This window comes from Vanellus vanellus (assembly GCF_965231255.1).
Source record: "Vanellus vanellus genome assembly, chromosome: 20".
Taxonomy (NCBI): Eukaryota; Metazoa; Chordata; class Aves; order Charadriiformes; family Charadriidae; genus Vanellus; species Vanellus vanellus.
Window position 1 is genome coordinate 9,912,195 of NC_138925.1, and position 19,723 is coordinate 9,931,917.

The 19,723-nt window shown below is 67.1% G+C and overlaps 3 protein-coding genes across 5 annotated transcripts; 2 read left to right on the forward strand and 1 right to left on the reverse strand.

The window, feature by feature from the left end:
• Positions 1-116: 116 nt before the first annotated feature.
• ACOT7 (acyl-CoA thioesterase 7) lies at positions 117-6,500 on the reverse strand. 3 transcript variants are annotated; one of them, XM_082493677.1, is made up of 11 exons: positions 6,428-6,500; positions 5,879-5,981; positions 5,667-5,784; positions 5,039-5,195; positions 4,419-4,510; positions 4,170-4,284; positions 3,487-3,501; positions 2,812-2,898; positions 1,895-2,011; positions 1,477-1,661; positions 117-810 (listed from the first exon to the last, which is right to left on the reverse strand). In XM_082493677.1, the coding sequence occupies exons 2-11, from the start codon at positions 5,896-5,898 to the stop codon at positions 706-708; spliced, it is 1,011 nt and encodes a 336-aa protein (XP_082349803.1). In that variant the 5' UTR covers positions 5,899-5,981; positions 6,428-6,500; the 3' UTR covers positions 117-705. The 3 variants fall into 3 exon arrangements, with proteins under 3 accessions (XP_082349803.1, XP_082349801.1, XP_082349802.1); XM_082493675.1 differs by lacking the exon at positions 5,879-5,981 and having other exon boundaries at positions 6,428-6,482; XM_082493676.1 differs by lacking the exons at positions 3,487-3,501; positions 5,879-5,981 and having other exon boundaries at positions 118-810; positions 6,428-6,482.
• Positions 6,501-7,900: 1,400 nt separating this feature from the next.
• Positions 7,901-19,485, forward strand: LOC309679967 (espin-like; the record flags this gene model as incomplete). Its single annotated transcript, XM_082493439.1, has 15 exons — positions 7,901-8,194; positions 8,937-9,130; positions 11,306-11,492; positions 11,582-11,764; positions 11,845-11,976; positions 12,050-12,269; positions 12,342-12,619; positions 14,236-14,397; positions 14,474-14,648; positions 14,936-14,962; positions 16,234-16,379; positions 16,475-16,756; positions 18,687-18,766; positions 18,856-18,867; positions 18,974-19,485. The coding sequence occupies 15 exons, from the start codon at positions 7,901-7,903 to the stop codon at positions 19,119-19,121; spliced, it is 2,520 nt and encodes an 839-aa protein (XP_082349565.1). The 3' UTR covers positions 19,122-19,485.
• Positions 17,020-18,198, forward strand: LOC309679907 (espin-like protein; the record flags this gene model as incomplete). Its single annotated transcript, XM_082493362.1, has 1 exon — positions 17,020-18,198. The coding sequence occupies one exon, from the start codon at positions 17,020-17,022 to the stop codon at positions 18,196-18,198; it is 1,179 nt and encodes a 392-aa protein (XP_082349488.1).
• Positions 19,486-19,723: the final 238 nt, after the last annotated feature.

The window sequence follows — 19,723 nt, forward strand, 5'->3', positions numbered from 1 at the left end:
TGCCCCTCAGGGACCGTGAGAGGATCCGGCGGGAAAGGCAGGCGGGGGAAGCAGCACGAGTCTTTAGAGTAAAGCACCTAAGCCAGAATTGCTGCTGCTCGAGAAAAAAAAGAAAAAAAAAAAAGCAACAAAAAAAACCCACCACGCAACACCCATTTTATTTCAGTCAACGGCAACAGACTTTATTTATGCCACAGGATTCCTGAAATAACTTAGATGTGCACAGAGAAACTACCTAGAGATGTCAACAAAACGGTCCTAGACATTCAGTACGATACTGGGGCGCGTTTCTCATCGCGAGTATCGTACGTAAGCTTTGGTGTGCAGTTTTAGGACATACTGGCAAGTTTAACACAGCATCACAAAGACTCGTGGCCTCGCGTGTCCCTTGTGCCGCCACGTGCCTCTGCCCCACCCCAGCATGGGCGGGAGCTTCATTTACGGGATTGAACGGTGAAAAAAGGGCTCAAGGGATGAATGGCGAGCGACCAGGAAGGCTCCCGGAGGCTTTTGGGGCGCTTAAGCCACCTAAAGCACAAGGTCTACGGCGCTAAACCGATCAGCAGCAAAGCAACCGCACCACCACGGCAGCTCCGGTGGCAGGCTGGGGCGGGCAAAGGCGCGAGGCCCGGCGCAGACCAGACACAACACTTAACGAGAACCAGGACGTTTGGCAGGCGAAGGCTGCGAGAGCGCGGGGCGGGATCACTGCTGGGCAGCCTGCTGCATCTGCGCCTGCCGCTTGGCTTTCGTCTGGAGGTACCTGCCCTTCCCTTCCTCGAAGCGCCGCTTCTCATCCTCCGTCTCTGTCTGCCAGCGATAGAAAGAAAGCAAAGCCGCCAGTGTTAGCTGCCTTGGGGCAGCACAGCTCTCCCACACTGCACATTGCAAGCGTGTGCAAGAGGGAAACACGCCTCCCCTTGCAGGAAATGTAAAGAAAAACCTGCACTCCATTAAATATGTGTTTTGACAGCTAATGTATAGTTAGCTGACAAAACACTCTGGAACACAGAAGAGTACAGAGATGAGACCTACGCGACATAAACTATTAATCAAGAAACAGCCCCTAGTCAGCAGCACCGCATCTCGTGTCTGCAAAGCCCTGCTGGGATCAGCAGAGCTAAAAATAGGCAGAAGGGCTGGAGTGGGGATGCAGTGGGGATGGGGGATGCAGGGGCATCTCCAGCATGGGCAGGAGGGAAAGCTGCAAAGCTTGTACACAGCCTGTCCTCAACCGTGAGAAAGGAAACCGCACCCAGTCTCTGGCAATTTTCAAAAGACATTTAAAAAAAACAAACAAACAAACAAACAACTGAAGCCTGGTCTGGAAAGGCTCATTCATGCTCATGGTTTTTTTGCTGAATAATTCAAGGTAAGAGGATTTGTTGGACAAAAAAGGCAGCTGGGGTCTGCCTTGGGAGGATCAGGAGAGGAACTGGCGCGGCTGGCTCACAGCCTGGTGGGGAGAGCTCTTACCAGCAGCTGCGGTACGGGCAGGGGCTTCCCCTCCTTGCTCAGGGAGACGTAGGTGAAGAAGGCGCTGACAGCACGGTACCGCTCCCGAGACTCGTCCACAAATGGGTCAGCATCCACAAAGACTTCGATTTCCATGGATTTATTGCTTGTGAAGGTCATGCGCCCCGAAATGGTGATGACGCTGCCTGCAAAGCAGAGAGGGGCCAGTTAAGCAGACAGCCCCTGCATCTGCTCAGAGGAAGGGAGCAAGGGGTCCTGCTTGTTTTACACTTAAGCCACATCTTAAGCACAGTTTCTTGGTGCAGGACAAGTCTAACAGGGAATCAATTTCTCTGTCAGTGTGTCCCAAGTGCGCACTCAAGGGAGCCAGGATGTCACACTGCAGGAGAGCAAAGTGCCCACCACCACAGCCAGGTACCTTTTTTGATCTTCTCATGGAAGTTGATAGCATCAACCGAGGCGGTGACAATGTTGGTCTTGCAGTGGCGGGCAGCCACAATCCCAGCGACCTCATCCATGAGCTTCATGGTGACACCTGGGGAGGAGGCAGAGGATCTCGTCTCAGGGAGGCAGGTGGGATTTGCGAAAAAGCCACGTGTAGCTTGGTAAGGACTTTGCATAACCAAAGCTATGCTGAGGAGTCAGACAGGAGACTGAATCCAAACTGCAGGAAACCCCCAGTACCAGCACAAAGACTCCTGTCAAGAGTAGTACACTCAGGGCAACATCCTTGCAGACCTGGGCTGAAGATTTAGGCCAGGTCTGGCTCTCCCAAATTTCTTTGAGCAAACCTCAAGCCTTGCAAGGCAAGATCAGTCCCACAAACCTCCTGGTTGGAAAGAGCTCTGAGCCACGTTGTTTGGGTTATTTTTGTTTTAAAGGATGCAATTAGATGAAAAATGGCATCCAGCGTCATCCCAGCCCTTGGCGAATGTGTCTCTCCCCAGGCTCACACCGCACACGTCCGCCCTGCCATGCCTGCCCAGCAGGTAACAGGTGCTGCCAGCCAAAAGGAAACTACTCCAGCAAATTGCAGTCATTGTACGCCGGGTGTTTATAGTCCGAGATTTGCAATATAAGAGATGATGACAAAATTGTAGGATTTACAGTTCAAGTATGTCAGTTTTTGAGACCTTCTTTAAACATAGGAAAAGATGAAGCTTTTGTCTCAGCTGAAGCAAAGCTGACTCTTACAGACGGTGGAAATGGGCCTGCACACCTCCACAGGCAGAGCCCGCTTCCCAAAACCATCGAGATGCATCAGTTGTTTTCAAACTGCACTTCTGCTCCGGGGAGAAACCAGCCCAGCTGTTGAACGGGGCAGTGCTCACTCACCTCCATGCACAAAGCCCAGCAGTGTGCAGTCCGACGGTCCCACCAGGTGGATCAGGCTGGACTGGCTGTAGCCAACAGTGTGCGGCTCTGGTTAGAGAGACAGAACAAAGCAGCAGTCAGAGCTGCTCAGCCAGCACACATACACTACTGTACACCTATGTCAGCCCCGAGAAGTCCTGAGAGCAGAGACTATTCACCACCTGACAGGTTGCCACCTCCCTCTAGTGCCTATCCATCAATTTTATTCCAGCTCAGCTCGTTTCTTCTTTTAAAGCCTTCAAGGGCCTGGAAGCAAACAGGAGTGAACCGGACAGACGCATGGCTGTAACGCTTTCCCTTCTCAGGCCACCAGCCGCAGACGAATCTCCCCAAACCTGCCACTTAGCAGCATCTCCAAAGGACCACACTTTCCCCGCAGTGTGAAAACCTCAGCCTCCACATCCCCCAGCCCTGGCACATGCTGGTGACATCTGACTCGCTGCTAAATTCAGGCAACAGAAATCGCACCCTCTGACTGCTGACAGAGGAAAAATGCTCTTAGGGGTGGCTGCATTTTCCATCTAACGAGAGATGCTAAAGGTGCTTAGTGCAGGGAAAAAAACAGCTGAGCCCCTGACTACTCGGCATCACGTCTTCGGGGAGGACACCCGCACGGCAGTGCCCGCAGAGCCTTACCTTTCGTCTGCCTATCTGTGAGCAGGGAGAACAGAGGGGAAAAAAGCATTTGAGCAATTTCCATTGCACATCAACCCCCCCAACGATCCCCATGCGCCACCTCTCCACCTCTGCCTGAGGACCATGGCTGGTCCCAGAGGCCACCAGCCACTCGCCCCTTCAGCTCGCCATCAGCACTGCCGCCACATTTCCAGAAACCAGAGCAACGCTTTTGGTAGGAAAGGGATCCCCAGCAATCCCCCAAGGAGAGCGTGACCCCCAGCTCCTCCCCATACCTCACCCTCCCCTTCAAACACCAGCTGATGAACTTCTTGCTGAAAACTGACTTCCAGAGAGGGGCTGCAACTGAAGAGCGTGCAAAACCCTTGCCCAACACTTGTGTTTACCCTACGCTGAGCAAAACTAGCTCCTATTGCCCTGGAGCACACAAGGGATGCAAGGAGTGGTGGCAGGAACCATGTTTCAGAAGACGGCATCCCACCCACCAGCTCAAGAGGGAGATCACAGGTGCCCACCCAGCTCCCCCTCTGCTTATGCATCGTGGCTCCAAAATCCCATCCCCAACGCAGCATTTCAGAGCGCATGCTCACAGCCACAGGTGCCCAGGGATAGTCAAAGTTGCCTCGGGGACCAGTTCAGCCTCCCAGCACTGCAGGGCCATTTCCACGGGCCACCCATGTTACCTGGGTTGATGATGGGGAAGATCACATCACCGTTTCTCTGCTTAGTTTCCAGCCGATCCAGCTTTTGCTCCTCGTAACGCTTTTTCCCCTCATCCTCCTGCTCCTTTCTTGCATACTAGAAGGAAAGGCCAGTAAGAACGGTGTCAGCAAAGTCACCGGCACAGCCGGGCGTGCCGATAGAGCCAGGTTAGTGCCATTACCTGAAGAGGGCGAGTTCTAGTTTTCAGGGAGCAAAGCGAGCCATCCTACCTGGATGGAGGGAACCTCGAGGACTTTGTTCACGTTCTTCAGGGACAGTGGCACATACCACAGCGTTGCCTTGTTCGTCACCTTCTTCGCCCCTGGAGGAGAGGGGGTCAGAGAGTGACCACGCCAACAGCAGCAGTGCTTTGCCTGCAACCGGCACCGCCATGGTCCAGGGCTAGCCACACGCTGATGATGCTGCCGGCACAGGGCAGCTCCCCACCCTGCCGGCTCCTGCCGGGCTTTGGCTCAGAGCGGATGTGACAATGCACTTTTGGGAAGGCATCCGGGCAAGCGGAGCCGGTTGCCACAGCAACGGCAGGAAAAGGGCCTTTTTCAGGCCAAGTCAGCTGCAGGGCAGCAAATTAGACAGGAACAGTTAACAACAGATTTTTCCATTCTCTGCTAAAAACAATCAATGGAGCTGTAATCCCCAGGGAGCCTGCTTGGTTCCCTTCCCAGCACTGCCCCTCCCCACCGCCCCCCGCACTCTCAATAAAGGCAAGATCTGCCCTCTGCCCAATGCTCCTGGTGACAGTAGGTGGGGAGGGCAGGGTCACCATGAGGTCTCAGCTTGTCATGGCCATTCCTGGAGTCTGGGGACAGAGACACCAGCAGCCACCCACCTGTTAAAATGTTTTCAGACATCACGTTGACCTGAACTTCCACGGAGTGCCGGGAGGTATAGGTGATCTCAGCACTAACATTGGCCACCTCACCGATGCACATCGGGGAGAGGAAATCCGTCCGCTCCACCCGCGCCAGCGCGGCCACACAGGGCTCCTGGGGACAGTGGGACAGCGAGGGTAGCGGCCACAGCCACACCACGCAGGACCACAGCCAGCATCTCCCTGGGGCTGGCCCATGCCATGTGCGGCTCTGGCACTTAAACCCTCGCCTTATCAGCCAGTGGCTGTGTTTCCTTCCCCACCCGTAACTGACGCCAGGGCCACCTCTGACTCGGCCTTCATTAGAGTTAGAACATTAACAGCGGCACAATAACATTTCTGCTCATAAAACACAATTTCAGCAGGATGCTTCCGGTTACTGGGGCCACACTCTGGCAGCAGCCGGAGCCACCGGCAGTTTGCACACAGGAGCAAGCGCTTCCTGTGTGGGGAGACGACTGGGGAGGCCCCAGGGATGGCCAGCAGTCCCGGCACACCCCCTGCTCTCAGCTGACCCCTGAGGTGCAGCTGGAGGGTCAGAGAATTGCCCAACCAGAGCCTGGCAGGCACTCCAGCATCTACTCACCCCGGCCTGAGAGTTGCAGTGACGGGTGCTGATGATGGCTCCTGCCTCCTCAATCATCTTCAGGATGGTTCCCCCATGGACATTCCCCGCGATGTTGGCGTCATCCGGGCGCATGATCCTGCCAGGGAAGGAACACGAGAGCTCGCACCCCCCTGCCATGCCCCCAGACCAGGTCCCGGCACAGCCGCCCGGAGGCACCGCTATCGCCCTACCGGATGAGCTGCAGGGCCATCTCACCACGCTGATGCCGGCAACGTCACTGGCGCTGCCTGCACGCGGCTTCCTGCGAGCGGCGGTGGAAACCGCCCTAAATTACTGCGGGGAGTGGAAGGAGGCATCACTTCGCTGCCGGGGTGGCCGGCTGCTTGGCTGGCACCGCAGCTGGCTGCCATGCCGCTGCAGCAAGGGGAGACTGAGCCGGGCCCGTGCCACTGCTTGACCCGGGTTCTGCTGGAGCAGCAAATAATCGACCGGAGGACGGAAGGCGAGGCACCGTGGCGACGGGGCAACGGCCGTGTGCCGTCCCGGAGAGGAGCCATGCCGGGGAGCCGCAGCAGGCAAAGGCAGGAAAACTGCCCTGCCCGCCCTGCCAGCTCACACGCACCGGAGCAAGGGCGCGGCGCTGCCGGTGCCGGCCGCAGTGCAAATAGGGCCGCCGGTCGCACCCCGGTTGCAGGCTGGCCCCGGCGCCCGCCCGCGGTCCCCCCGCCAGCCTGCCCTCCCCCGGGTCCCCGGCAGCGGGCGGCGCGGCAGGGCCGTACCTGGAGACCTGGATGGCGGCCGGCCCCGGGCCCGCGGCCCCCGGCTCCGACATGGCGGCACCGGCGCCCCGCCCGCAACGGCGCTGCGGCACCACCACGCCTCGCCACGACACGCCCCACCCCGCGAGACACGCCCACCCCCGCGCCTCCTCATTGGCCGAAAGCGCCTCGCCACGCCCCCGCGCCGGCAAAGGGGGCGGGGCCGGCGCTCTGCCGGTTGGGGGGGGCGCAGCGGGGAGCGGGTGCCCCCGTGCCAGGGGGGCGGAGCCCCGCTGCTGCCTGGGGGGCGGAGCTCCAGTGCCCGGGGGGTGGAGCTCCGGTGCCGCCCGAGGAGCTGGTGCCCCGGAGAGGGATGGACGGGGCGGACTGGCGAGGATGGAGGGGGTGCGGGCCAGGGTCGGGGGGGGCAGGAGGGTTGGAGGGGCGGTGAGGGCGGGCGGGCGGCCCGGGGGGCCGGGGCTCTCACCGTGCGCAGCTCGGCGGCGGCGGGAGGGGGAAGCGGGGGTCGGGGGTCCTGGGGCGCAGCCCCCGGTGGGGACATGGTGCTCAGGCGCTCTGGTATCGGTACCTCCGCCGCCTTTATGGGCCGGCGAGGCAGGGTGGGAGGGCCTGGTAGAAAGGGCAGGGCTGGGCAGGGCAGGAGGGAGGCAGGACAGGTGGGCAGGGAAGGCAGTGCAGTACAAGCAGTGCAGGCAGGCAGTGCAGGCAGGCAGGGCAGTGCAGGCAGTGCAGTACAAGCAGTGCAGGCAGGCAGGGCAGTGCAGGCAGTGCAGTACAAGCAGTGCAGGCAGGCAGTGCAGTGCAGGCAGCGCAGGCAGCGCGGGCGGGTCAGGGTGGTGCTGTCCGCGGTGCTGAGCGCTTCGCGCCGCCGCTCTCCGCGGTGCTGCCGGCGGGCGTGTCCCTCCCCGCCTGCTGCCCGTCCCCGAGCCCGCGGTAACCGCCGCTGCTGCCCACGCGTCCCGCCGTCGGTTCCCGCGGTGCCCCCCCTTACCCCCTGCTCATGCTGGTCCCCCCGCGGCAGGGGAAGGCAGGGCAGCCCGCCCAGCATCCCCCGGCTTCTGCCCGTGTCGCCGGCACCGGCAGGTGCGCGTCGGGGCTGCCGGGGGAGGCCATCACCGTCGCGCCTCTCGCCCGGGGCGGGGGGGCAGCAGCTTCCCAGGGCCGCGGACGGCAGCGCCGGCAACCGGGCACGGGACGCTCTTGAGATCCCCCGGGGCGGCCCCTGTCCCGGCCGCATCCCGGCAAAGCCCGGCTGCCCGGGCGGGGGCCGGGGGAAGCGGCGCGGGGGACCCGGGCAGCGGGGCAGCGGGCAGTCGCCGCGCCGTCGGGCGGGGCGGGCGGAGGGGCGGCCCCGGGGGAGGAGGAGGTGGAGCCGGCGGGGCCGGGGTGCGGCGGGGCGGGAGCGCCGCGCAGTGCCAAGCGGCGGCCGGGGCCGCCGCCGGGGCCGCCGCCGGGGCCGGGACCGGGGCCGGGATGGCGCTGGAGCGGGCGCTGCTGGCGGCGCGGCAGGGAGACGTGGAGGCGCTGCGGGGGCTGCGGGCGGCCGGGCTGCTGCGGCCGGGGCTGCGGGACGCCCTGGGCGCCTCCCCCGCGCACCATGCTGCCCGGGCCGGCCGCCTCGCCGCCCTCCGGTACTTGGCGGCCGAGACGGCGCTCCGCGGGGACGCGCGGGCGCGCAACGGGGCCACGCCAGCCCACGACGCCGCCGCCACCGGCAACCTGGCCTGTCTCCAGTGGCTGCTCACGCAGGGGGGCTGCGGCGTGCAGGTGCGAACGGGGGCGCGGGGGGCCGGGGGAGGGGGGCAGCGGGCAACGGGGCCCACGTAGGCACGGGTGACCCCGCGAGGTTGGTGACGGCCGCGGGGAGACGATCACACGTGGACCCTCCAGCTCTGCCACTGGCGAGCTGGGGTCCCGGCCAGCACGGGCAGGACACCGCCGTGCGGAGTGGGGGGACCCGGCATCCCGTCGGGGCTCAGCCCCGAGGCTGGCACAGACCCTCCGGGGCCGTGCCCGGGGCTGTCAGCTCCTCCCGGGGGTTACACAACGGCGGGACCGGGGCGGTAAGCAGCTTGCCCCGGGGCCAGCCGAGAGCTAACGACATGTGACGGGCCGGAGGAAGAGGAGGCGGCGGAGGGGCCGGGAGCGGGGATTAAGCGGGAAGGACGGGGTCAGCATGCTTCGGTGCCCTCCTGGCCCGGGGCCAGCTCTGGGGAAGCCAGGCCAGTGGCACAGCGGGGCTCCGCAGCAAGCCCCCATGGGGAGGGGCTGCCGCCACCAGCAGAACAAGGGCGACTTTGTGCAGCGCTCCCTGTGTGCCGATGCAGGCCACTCCGGAGAGCAGACACGCTTATCCCATGGCCCTTTGGATGGCCCATCCCCTCCCTCCAGCCCTGTTCATGCAGATGGGACCCCTGTGGCAGTGAGCCCACCCTCCCCGGGGCCACCCGTGGTCCCCAGCCGCACTCACGCTCCCCGGTGCCGACAGCCACCCTGCTTCCTCCTGCAGGACACAGACAACTCCGGTGCCACCATCCTACACCTGGCAGCCCGCTTCGGTCACCATGAGGTGATCGACTGGCTCCTTCGCTTTGGGGGCAGCGATCCCACAGCAGCCACTGACACGGGAGCACTGCCCGTCCACTACGCCGCGGCCAAAGGGGATTTCCCTTCCCTGCGACTCCTCTTGGGACACTGCCCAAGGTAACGGGCTCCACACTGGGGCCCACCAGCAGAAGAGGGGCTGGCAGGGGAGCAGGGTGCCTGCTGCCACCCCATCCCTCCCTCCAGCTGCCGGGCAAGGTGCCCGCAGTTACTCTCGTCCCCCAGCTCCAAGGGCAACACGGATGTGTTATCAGGTTGGGCAGCCAGCTGCACCTTCTTTATGGCCCAGAGAGAAAGGGCGAGTAGGAGAGCAGCGAGCGCTGGCAGAAATATTGCTGCCAGCCGCTGGGTTGGTTCCCGGGGCTCCTGGCGCAGGGCGATAACACAGCCGCCTTTGTCTGCTGCCGTTATGTAAATGGATTAGGCTGTCCGCAGAGGAGAGGCCACTACCCTGCCGGAGGCCACCTTCCCGCCTGCACAGGGCTGCGGGCATCGCTGGAGGTGGCAACCCTGCTGGGCCAGCACCACCGTGGCAGCATCCCCTTTTCGCCTCCCGAGCAGTAGCGGGGAGGGGTTGGTCCCCAGGGGTAGGCAGCACAGCACCCCACCGTGCACACAGAGCCAGGCGTCACCTTGGGGCTGTGGTGAGTGATCAGGCGACCCCTAATCTGATTGCCTGTAGTGGGCAGAGACCACTGGAAATAACGCACAGCCCCAGCCAAGGGGGAGCACGGGAGACACTGCCAGCCCTTGCTGGGGCTGCAGATGCGAGGGGGTGCAGCTCCCCCACATCCAGGGGGGTCCCAAGGCAGCAAGAGGTGAACCAGGGCTCGGCACCCCTCTGTCCTTGGGTGCCAGATATCCCCCTTCCTCCCCACCAGGCAGGGCCATAAAGCCCATTGCAGGGGCCCTGTTCCCCTGTGGCATTCACCGGCCCCAGCCCTAGCTCTTTATCCCCTTGCCCAGTTGGGCCCACTCAGCCCTGAGAACCTGCGGAGATTAAAGCCCGTGGCCCACAGCCCAGCCTGGTGCCCGCAGTGTTGGCCCCAGCATGCTGTGGCAGCCTTCCCGCTTTGACTTTCACGGTTTCTTGCTGGGGTTGCTTCACTGCAGTTGCCACCTTCCCCCTGAATTATTTACAGCTGGCCCTGCTCCCAGCCCTGCACCCGCCCGGAGGCTCCGTTACAGCCACGAAATCCAATCCCCGGATGCTGCTGTGGGATGCTGGTGCTCCCAGCCCACCGTCGCACTGGCCCGTGGGGTCCCCGGCAGCTGGCAGCATGGCGTGGGGTCACAGCCATCTGGCAAAGCAGTTTACTGGCACTTGCCCAAGTGGCTTAACCCCTTCCCGATTAGTGGGAGACGGCAATCAGGGGCTGAACATGTGCCCGTGCCCATGCCCCCGCCAACCCCTGTGCCCCGGCCCAGCCTGCCACTGCCCCGGCCCCTGCTCCGGGAGCACCCAGCGGCACGGCACGGTGGGAAGGCAGCACTGGCTGCGGCCCTTCTCACAGTTACAGGGATCAATTATTAAGGGCCTGCGATCGTTGCGATAACAGAGGAGAGTATTTATTGCTCTTCCTTTTTTAAATATTCAGCAGGTTTTTTTTATGGAGCACTTAATAAAACAGCTTCCTGCATGGCAGGCATGTGGGATACAGGGATGTGGGATGAAGGATGCAGAATACGGGGCTATGGGATGTGGGAGGCAGGGATATGGGATGCGGGATGTGGGCTGTGCGATTCAGGATGCAGAATGTGGGACATGGGGATGGCAATGCCTGCCAGCGCGGCAGGGGAATGCCCATGTCTGGTCGCGGGTCTGGCGGGGGGCAGCGGGGCCGGGCAGCGCCATGGTGCACGTTGGCCTTTCCCTGCTGGCTCCCCCGTGGCCGGTGCTGCCTAAGCTGCTTATTTAAAAATACTGCTAAATTGCAGTGTCCAAAAACAGCCGGAGGAAGGAGCTTAGCCTAAGCAGGCTGATTAACTTAGTGACCTCCCACCGCAGCAGCCACTGCTGTGCGGTGTCCCAGCAGGGAGCCGAGGGGTGGGAGCTCCCAGCCCACGCTGCCCACGCTGCCCACGCTGCCCAAGCTGCCCACACTGCCCGGCCCTGGTACTGCCCTGCCTGCCCCTGGCCAGTGTCCCCTGTACCCTGTGTGTCCCCACATGTCCCCATGTCCCTGCAACCCACGTTGTCCCCTGTACCCACCTGTCCCAGCGTGCTGCCGGTGGTGGTGGCCACGGGTGATGGGTGCTGTGTCCTGCTTACAGCACGCTGAGTGCCCAGACCAAGACAGGGGCCACCCCGCTGTACCTCGCCTGCCAGGAGGGCCACCTGGAGATCATCCAGTACCTGGTACAGGACTGCGGGGCTGACCCCCACGCACGCGCCCACGATGGCATGACCCCACTGCATGCTGCCGCCCAGATGGGCCACAACACTGTCATTGTCTGGTTGGTAAGCACTGGTGTGGCGGTGCGGCAGCACAGCGTGGCAGCACAGCATGGGGCTGGCAGCTCCGGTGCTCAGCCCACCTGCCCACGCAGATGAGCTTCACGGCGGTGAGCCTGTCGGAGCGGGACGCCGAGGGGGCCACGGCCATGCACTTCGCTGCCAGCCGTGGCCATGCCAAGGTGCTAAGCTGGCTACTGCTTCACGGCGGGGAGATCACCACCGACAGCTGGGGTGGCACACCACTGCACGATGCTGCTGAGAACGGCGAGCTGGAGGTGGGTGCTGGTAGCTGGTGGGGTGCCGGGGCACAGGGGGGGCACCATCCAGCCCTGCCACACTACACCCGTCTTCCCAGTGCTGCCAGATCCTGGTGGTGAACGGCGCTGACCTCAGCATCCGTGACCAGGACGGCTACACGGCGGCCGACCTGGCCGACTACAACGGCCACAGCCACTGCGCCCAGTACCTGCGCACCGTGGAGAACATGGTACGGCGGCGGTCTGGGGAGCGCATGGGGAGCACACATGGCCCCACCGCCTGACCATGCACTGTGCCAGCAGAGTGTGGAGCACCGCGTGCTGTCGCGAGACCCCTCGGCGGATGGGGAGTGCCGGCAGCCTGACTCGGGCATGTCATCACCCAACACCACCGCATCAGCGCCCCAGGCACGCTTCGAGGTGGGCTCCCCTGCCAGCACCCTCTCCAACTACGACTCCTGCCACTCCAGCCAGTCCAGCACCGGGGAGAAGAGGGGCGGCCCCCCGGGGGCCCCCGCCGCCCGTGAGTGCGGGGCAGGGGGGCGCAGGGCAGGGGGCACGGGGCCGGCCCCCCCTGACCCCCTGCCCTGTGCAGGGGTGCCCGAGCCAGCGCTGGCGGACATGCAGGCCTACATGGACATGCTGGACCCTGAGACGCGTCCGCGGGGCCGGGGGCAGGCAGGCGAGGGCCCCCCACCACCACCGCCCCCCACCTTCCCCCCGCCGCCGCCCCCACCCCCCGCTGCCCAGCCGCCCCCACCACCCCCCGGCTACCCTGCGCCCGCGCCCCCCACTGCCCCCCACACTGCTGACATCTACGTGCGGGCCAAGAACAACCTGCGGCACGTGGAGAGCCAGGCGCTGCGCCGAGAGGTACGGCCCCATGCACCGTGTGCCCTGCGCCGCATGCACAGCTGCTCCTGGCCATGCAGCTCAGGGGACCTGCCACCCAGGGGAGACATGTTGCCGGGCACCGATCCCCCCGTGGGGAGCTGGTAGCACCGGGAAGGGACAGCCCTGGCGTGAGGTCATGTGCCCATGATGCCGGCACTCACCGGGGGGCTGGTGTGCAACTGGCTGGCAGCGAGGGTGCAGCAAACCACAGCCAGTGATGCTCCAGTGCCTCCGCGGCACCGGGTGGCCCTGCTCCACCGCGACACAGGCCAGGGCACCAGGCGGCACCGAGCAGGCCAGCGCGTGGCCAGCCATCGCAACCGCACCCACGTCACCCCAGCGACGCCACCGGCGCCATGCCGAGTGGGGTGTGGGCGGCTGCGCAGGCTGTAACCCGAGCGGCCGGCTCCAGTGTCGCCCGCGCTGCGGGTGTCGGGTGGCACAGCCGGTGCTGCCAGCAGCTGAGAGGGCTCAGCCGGGCGTGCACAGGTAAGAGGGGTGCAGCCCCCCGGGGCAGGCCAGGGGGGCATAGGGATGCAGTGGGCTCGGGGCTACCCCAACCCCTTACCATGGCTTTCACCACCCCATCGGGGACGGGAGCCCAGGGCATGGCCATGGCTGGGGGACTGGAGAGCACAGCGCCGCAGGGGACCGGGGCACATGGGATGGGGGTCTCGGCAGAGCAGTGTGAGCCAGGCCCGTGCAGGGCTCAGGATCCCACGGTGTTCATTGTGCTCACCCTGGCTCGTTAGCACTTACCAGTGTAACAAGCGGCCCTGCCCCGGGCTACCGAGCCGGGCTGCCCTGGAGAGGTGCAGGAGTGTGCCAGCCCGGTGCCAGAGCAGTGCAGGTCCCCCGTGCAGTAGGGCTGAGCGACACGGACCCTTGCACCAGCCCGGGGCTGGGGCTGCCGGGGCGGGAGCCGGGCTTGGCACAGCGCCTGTGGCAGCCAGAGCAGGAAGCACTGAGCTGGCGCTTGTTGACTTAGCTGGGGCTGGCGGTGGCGGCGAGCACCCGGATTCGCCATGCAAATGCCACAGACGGAGGTGGCACACGGGGAAATGCAAATAGCAGGGCCCCTGGCACAGGGAGCACGTCTGTGCCGCTGTGGCACCCCAAAACCAGGGAGCGGGCACAGCCCCCTGCAGTGCTGGTGCTCGGCATCACGACCCGCAAAGCCGCTGCGGTATGTGCCAGGGTGAACCGAGGCTGCACTGCCTAAGAGCCCCGTTCAGAGAGAGGTTTGGAACAGGGCCCCAGCCCCGCGGCGGATAAGCTCATGGTAATCCGCAGGGCTGGGGCTCGACACTCCTGTTCCCAGGGGGTTATCCCGGGGGAGGCTCGGCCGGGCTCCCGGGTACAGGCTACGAGGTCACAGTGCCAGGCGCCGAGGGCGCATGCTGCCACCCTGGCATGCAGCCCCTGGTGCAGCCTCATGCCAAGTGGACCCCTGGGGCATGCACCTGCCATCCCCCCAGCCTGGCATCTGCCCCATGGCCACCGTTGGCACAGCCCTGCTCCAACATGGCCCTGCCCCACAGCCACCCCAGTCCCAGCCAGGCAGGGCTGCCGCTGAGCCACACTCCCCATTGCAGCTGGCGTCACGGGAGAGCAGCCCCGAGGGCCTGCGCCGGGCCGACTCTACGCGGCGGTCGAGGAATTTTGGCAAGCAGCCGAGCACCGGTGACTACTACAAGCACCTGGGGCACGGTGCAGCTGAGCAGCCCAGCCCCCGGCGAATGGCACACAGCGAGGAGGTGAGCCCCTGGCCCGGTGTCGCCAGCCTGCACATGGCACCGGCACCGGGCGACACCAGCCCTTGCTCTCTTTCAGGCAACACCCATCTCGGCGGATACCATGCGCAATGGGGAGAGCAAGCCTGGCACCGAGCTGCCACCACCGCCACCACCACCGCCACTGCCTGATGCTGCCTGCCCGCCGCCCCCACCACCACCCCTGCCAGCCGAGAACCCTGCTGGCCCCCGCCGCTCCTCCTCCTCCACGGGAAGTAAGTGGCGGGGTGCCGGGCGGGCACGGGGAGCAATCCCAGGCACTGTCCTATCGGCTGCACCGTGGCGACAACCGCCCTGGTGCATCTCCTCCCTCAACACTCTTGCCGCGTGGCTCCTGACAGCCTCTCTGTCCTTCTCTCCTCCGGTGTCGGCGCGGGGGCCCCTATGCCCGCCCGCCCCCGCCTGCTCTCACTCCTGGCTGCTTCTCTTCTCTCTTGTCTCGCGGTGGCCAAATCCTTCCTCTGCCGCGCGCCCTGCGCCACCTCTCTGCTTCTCCCCCTAGGAGGAAAGGCGCTCAGGCAGATGAAGAGTAAGTACCGTAGCCCTGCGCTCCTCCCAGCTCTGGGGGTGCCCTGCCGTGGGGCTCAGATGGTGGGGCCCGACCCAGGGCATCGAGGGCCGCCGGGGCGGGCAGCTGCCCACAACCCTCCTTCCCACCGAGCCCTCGGGGCCACGTTGCTGGGCTGGCGTGCCATGAGGGCAGCCGAGTGCTGGCGTGGGGCTACCAAGGCCGCCGGGCAGGGGCCGGAGCCCTACGCCCCCCGCAGCCCTGCCGCGGGCCCAGCGCACAGAGGGGCCTTTGTCTGCGCTCAGCCGGCCGGCGTGACCCCGCCACGTGAGCGCACCGGCCGCTCCCCCGCCGCTGATTGCAGCCGGCAGGCTTGGCCGCTGCTCGGCCCCCGCTTTATTAGTGCCGGCTCCCGGGGCTGGGGGGGTTCAGCCAGCACTGGATGGCAGCGGGTGCACCCCACTGGGCCCTCAGCACCCGCAGCCGTCTGGCCCCAAGCGGGGCGAGCTGTGGGCGGCAGGGAGGGGGCTCTGCCTTGTCACGGCACCATGGGCCATTAGGGATCTACACATGGCTGGCACGGACGGTGGGTGCTCGTGGGGTGGGTGGCATGGGCATCTCTGGGGGCACTGTCATGCCCTGGTGCCAGTGCCGTGTAGCCCCTGGGGCTCGGGGCTGGCAGTGGGGCTGGCTCAGGCTGTTGGTGTGTTGCTTCCAGGGGCTGTGGGGGAGTTTAGGGGGTGCAGAGCTCCCAGTGGGGTGGCATGGGGCTGTCCTGCTGGGGCTGCTGCCAGCCACAGACCCATCTCTGCTGTCACAGCACGGTGCTGTGGGGTGGGTGGCACTCAGGGCTGGGGCTGTGCTGGCACCCCAGGAGCTGGGTGCTGGGGTGCTGCTCCAGCGTGGCCCCGTGGACCCAGAAAGCTGGGTGTTGGGATGTTGGTCTCATGGACCTGGGGAGCTGGGTGCCAGCCTGCTGGATGCTGGGGTGTTGCTCCAGTGGGGTCCCATGGACCCAGGGAGTTGGTGCTACGGTGCTATTCCTATGGACCTGGTGAGCTGCGTGACGGGGTGCTGGTTTGGCAGGGACCCAGGGGACTGGGTGCTGGTGTGCTGGTCCTACGGACCTGGGGTCTGGGTGCTGGGGTGATGCTCTGACGGGAGTCCCAGGGGCTCCCGGGTGTGGGGGGCATCGGCTGGCCACCCTGCCACCCCCGTGCCCCGTGAGCCGGCAGGGGGTCCGGGGGGCTGCCGCCGGCGGGGCCCTTACTGCCCGCCCTGCCTCCCCCCAGGCACCAAGTCCTTCAACATGATGTCCCCCACCGGCGACAACTCGGAGCTGCTGGCTGAGATCAAGGCCGGGAAGAGCCTCAAGCCGACGCCGCAGAGCAAAGGCTTCACTACGATCTTCTCCGGCAGCGGCCAGGCGGGGGCCAACGTAGGTGGCTGCGGCGAGGGGCCGGGGGGGCCGGTGGCACGGCTCGGCGGCCGCCCACCCGCCCTCCCTCCCTCCCTCCTTCCCTTCCTCCGCAGGCAGAGTCGCCGTCCTCCTCCCCGTCACCCACCAGGACGCCCACCCCGCCGGCCACCCCCGAGGCCGCCGGGCCGCCGCGCAGCCTGGCGGGGGGCTCGCCGGAGCCGGTGCTGAACGGCAGCTCGCCGGTGCCGGCGGCGGGCGCCGGGGCGGCGGTGGAGGCGGAGGCGCTGGTGCCGAGCCACGACGAGCAGGGCCGGCCCATCCCCGAGTGGAAGAGGCAGGTGATGGTGCGCAAGCTGCAGCTCCGCATGCAGGAGGAAGAGGAGCAGCGCCGCAAGGTACGGGGGACCGGCGGGCGGCGGCGGCGGCGGGCGCGGCGCGGCGCGGGGACGGGCCAGCGGCTCCGGGCCCGGCGGGACGGCGCGCGCGGCATCGCCTCCGGCTCCCGGCCGCGCCGGGGGACCGCCCCATCCACCCGTGAGCGGGGGCGTCGCGGCCTCGGGAGCCCCCCTCAGGAGCCCCCTCTCTCCCGCCGCAGCCCGGGAGCCGCTCGCCGCCCCCGTGCCGGCGCGGGGGCACGCCGGGACCCGCCGGGCAGCCGATGCGGGAGGAGGACGTGCGGCACCTGGAGAGGCGGCTGGGGAGCCTGCGGGTGATGCCGGAGGCGCAGCCGCGGCCGGGGCGGCCCGAGGAGGAGCTGCCGCCGCTCCCGCCGCCGCCCGCCGTCCCGGCGCCCCGGCGCTTCGCCCCCTCCCCCCGCGAGGACTCACCCACCCGCGGCATCCGCCCCCCCGCGCTGCCGCCGGCCAGCCTGGGCGGCCGGGAGAGCCCCGAGACGGGGCGGGCGGCGGGCGGCCCCGGCGCCCCGCACGACGCCCGGCGGGAGATCCTGGGCTGCGGCGTCTCCGTGCGCAGCCTCAAGGCCAACTACGAGGGGCCGGGGGGGGCCGCCGCGCCCCTCCCCAGGGTCCCCAAGCGCAAGCGGGCGCAGCCCCCCGGCGGCGCCCGCCGGCCCGTCCTGGAGGAGGAGTACGGGGACGGGGCACCGCGGCGGAGCCGGCCGGCGCCGCCGCCGCAGCCGAGCGCCCCGCGGGAGCGCGCCGAGGCGCGCAAGGAGCGCGCGGTCCTCCTCTTCTTGGAGCACTGGAAGAAGCGGGCGCTGGCGGCGGCGGCGGCGGGCGGGGAGGAGCGGTCGCGGCGAGCGGGGAGGCGGCGGGCGGCGGCGGGGCGGCTGCTGGCCCGCTGGAGGAGCGTGGCCCGCCGGGTGCCGGGCCGGCAGATCCGGCGGCTGAACCGCGCCGCGGGGCTGTACTGGCCCCAGCACTTCTTGCCCCACGTCGGCGGCTCGCCCCTGCCCCACGACAGCCTCCCGCTCGACCTCTTCATGCTGGGCTACTTCCAGCTGCTGGAGATGCCGCTCAGCCCCGAGGAGCGGCGGTTCCGCCACCTCCTCTGCTACGAGATGTTCGACCGCCTGAGCAGCCACAGCTGGCCCCGCGTCCGCCGCTTCCACGGCGCCGCGCTGGAGCGGGTGGAGGCGGGCCATCGCCGCTGGCTCGACGGCTTCCAGGACCTCGTGCAGGAGTTTTTCGGGGAGGGCCCCGCGGCCGTGGCGGAGAGCCCGCCGGAGCCCTCCGCCGCGGCCCAGGGAGGGGAGGGGGCGGGAATGCCGGTGCCGGTGCCGGAGCTGGGCGAGTTCAGCGAGGAGGACGTCTGCCGCTTCATCGACCGCAGCTTCTCCTTCTGGAAGGAGAAGGAGGCGGAGATGTCCGACACCTGAGCCCGGCGGGATGCTGCGGGCAGCGCCGGCGGCGCGGCGCGGGGCTGGCGGGGACCGGGCACCGGGGGCAGCCGGGGGGCAGCGGGACGCGGTGCCCGGGTGTGCTCAGGCGGCTCTGGCGGTGCCGAGGCTCGGCTCGGCGGAGGGCTCGGTGTAGGCCGAGGTTGCGGTGTGCCGCTTGCCGTGGCTGTGTGTTGTGCGGGGGGCGCAGCGCCGGAGCTGCGCTCCCCTCTGGCGTGGCGTGTGCGGTGCCGGGGCGGAGTGGGCCCCCGCGTGTCGGTGCAATAAAGCTGTGGTGTGCTGCGAAGGGCTGGCCGCGCCGCGCACTCCTTCCTCCTCCTCCTCCTCCCCGCGCCGGCGGGAGGCGGGCGGCGAGGGGTGAGCCCCGGGACCGGCGAGCCCTGTGCCCGGAGCGCGGCTCCGCCGGCGGGACGCGGTGCCGAGGGCGGGCTCCCGGCGGTGCCGGTAACGCGGCTGTCTTGTTGCAGGAGAAGGAGGAGGAGGCGCGCCTGGCCAGCATGCCGGCCTGGAGGAGGGACATCCTGCGCAAGAAGCTGGAGGAGGAGAGGTGAGCCGGGGCCGGGGGACGCGGCACCGGCCGCCCCCCGCTGCCCCCCCGCGGCTCCGCTAACCCCGCTCTTCCCTTTGCCCCCGCAGGGAGCAGAAACGGTGAGTGAGTGCTGCGAGCCCCTTCCCCCGGCGGGCGGGCGGGCGGGCACGGCGGCTCCGGCGGCTCCGGTGACCGCGGCGCCCCGTGCTCTCCGCTGCCGAGCAGGAAAGAGCAGGAGAAGCTGAAGCGGGAGGAGGAGGAGAAGGAGAAGGAGCAGTCGGAAAAGCTAAGGACTCTCGGGTACGATGAGACAAAGCTGGCGCCCTGGCAGCGGCAGATCATCCTCAAGAAGGGGGACATAGCCAAGCACTAGCCACGCCACGCCGCGCCCCGGCTCTTCGCGGCGGGAGGAGGCCCGGCGGGTCCCACCGCGCACCGGGACGCGCCTCGGCACCCTCCTCCCGCCGCGGACGGCCGCGTAGCCCGACCCGGAGGAGCCCCCGGGCACCCGTAGCTCCCGTCCCGCTGCCGCCCGCCCGCCGCCACCCCGTGCTGCCCTTCGCAAAGCGAGCTGTCGCGGCCCGGGGCACGCGGCACCCGGCTCCCCGCCGGCACCGCTCGCCATTCCGGCCGGCGCGCTCGCCTCCGCTCCTGCCCTTCCCGCCTCCGGAGCCGCTCGATGCCGGCTGCCGGCTCGCCTCCGCCCCGGACCGCCCGCCTTTCCAGCGATTAAAGCGATAAACCCCGCCAGCAGTGCCCCGCGCCTTCCTGGGGCTGCCCCCGTCGCCCGCCGCCGCCGTCGCCCGCATCACCTGCATCATCCCCGTCACCGCCGTCACCCACATCGCCGCCGGCATCACCTCCACCACCCACATCACCGCCGTCACCCACATCGCCCCCATCACCTGCGGTGGCCACATCGCCGGTGGCGGCCCTGATGCCGGCGGTGCCCCGGCGCCCGGCCGGGCCGGCGCA

Coding starts and splice junctions, on each gene's coding strand:
- ACOT7 (XM_082493675.1), bottom strand. CDS start 6,480: ATGTCGGAGCCGGGGGCCGCGGGCCCGGGGCCGGCCGCCATCCAGGTC. Junction 2,012..2,811: donor GCTGGGCTTTGTGCATGGAG/GTGAGTGAGCAC, acceptor CCTCCTCCCCAG/GTGTCACCATGAAGCTCATG. Junction 1,662..1,894: donor CCATGAGAAGATCAAAAAAG/GTACCTGGCTGT, acceptor TCTGCTTTGCAG/GCAGCGTCATCACCATTTCG.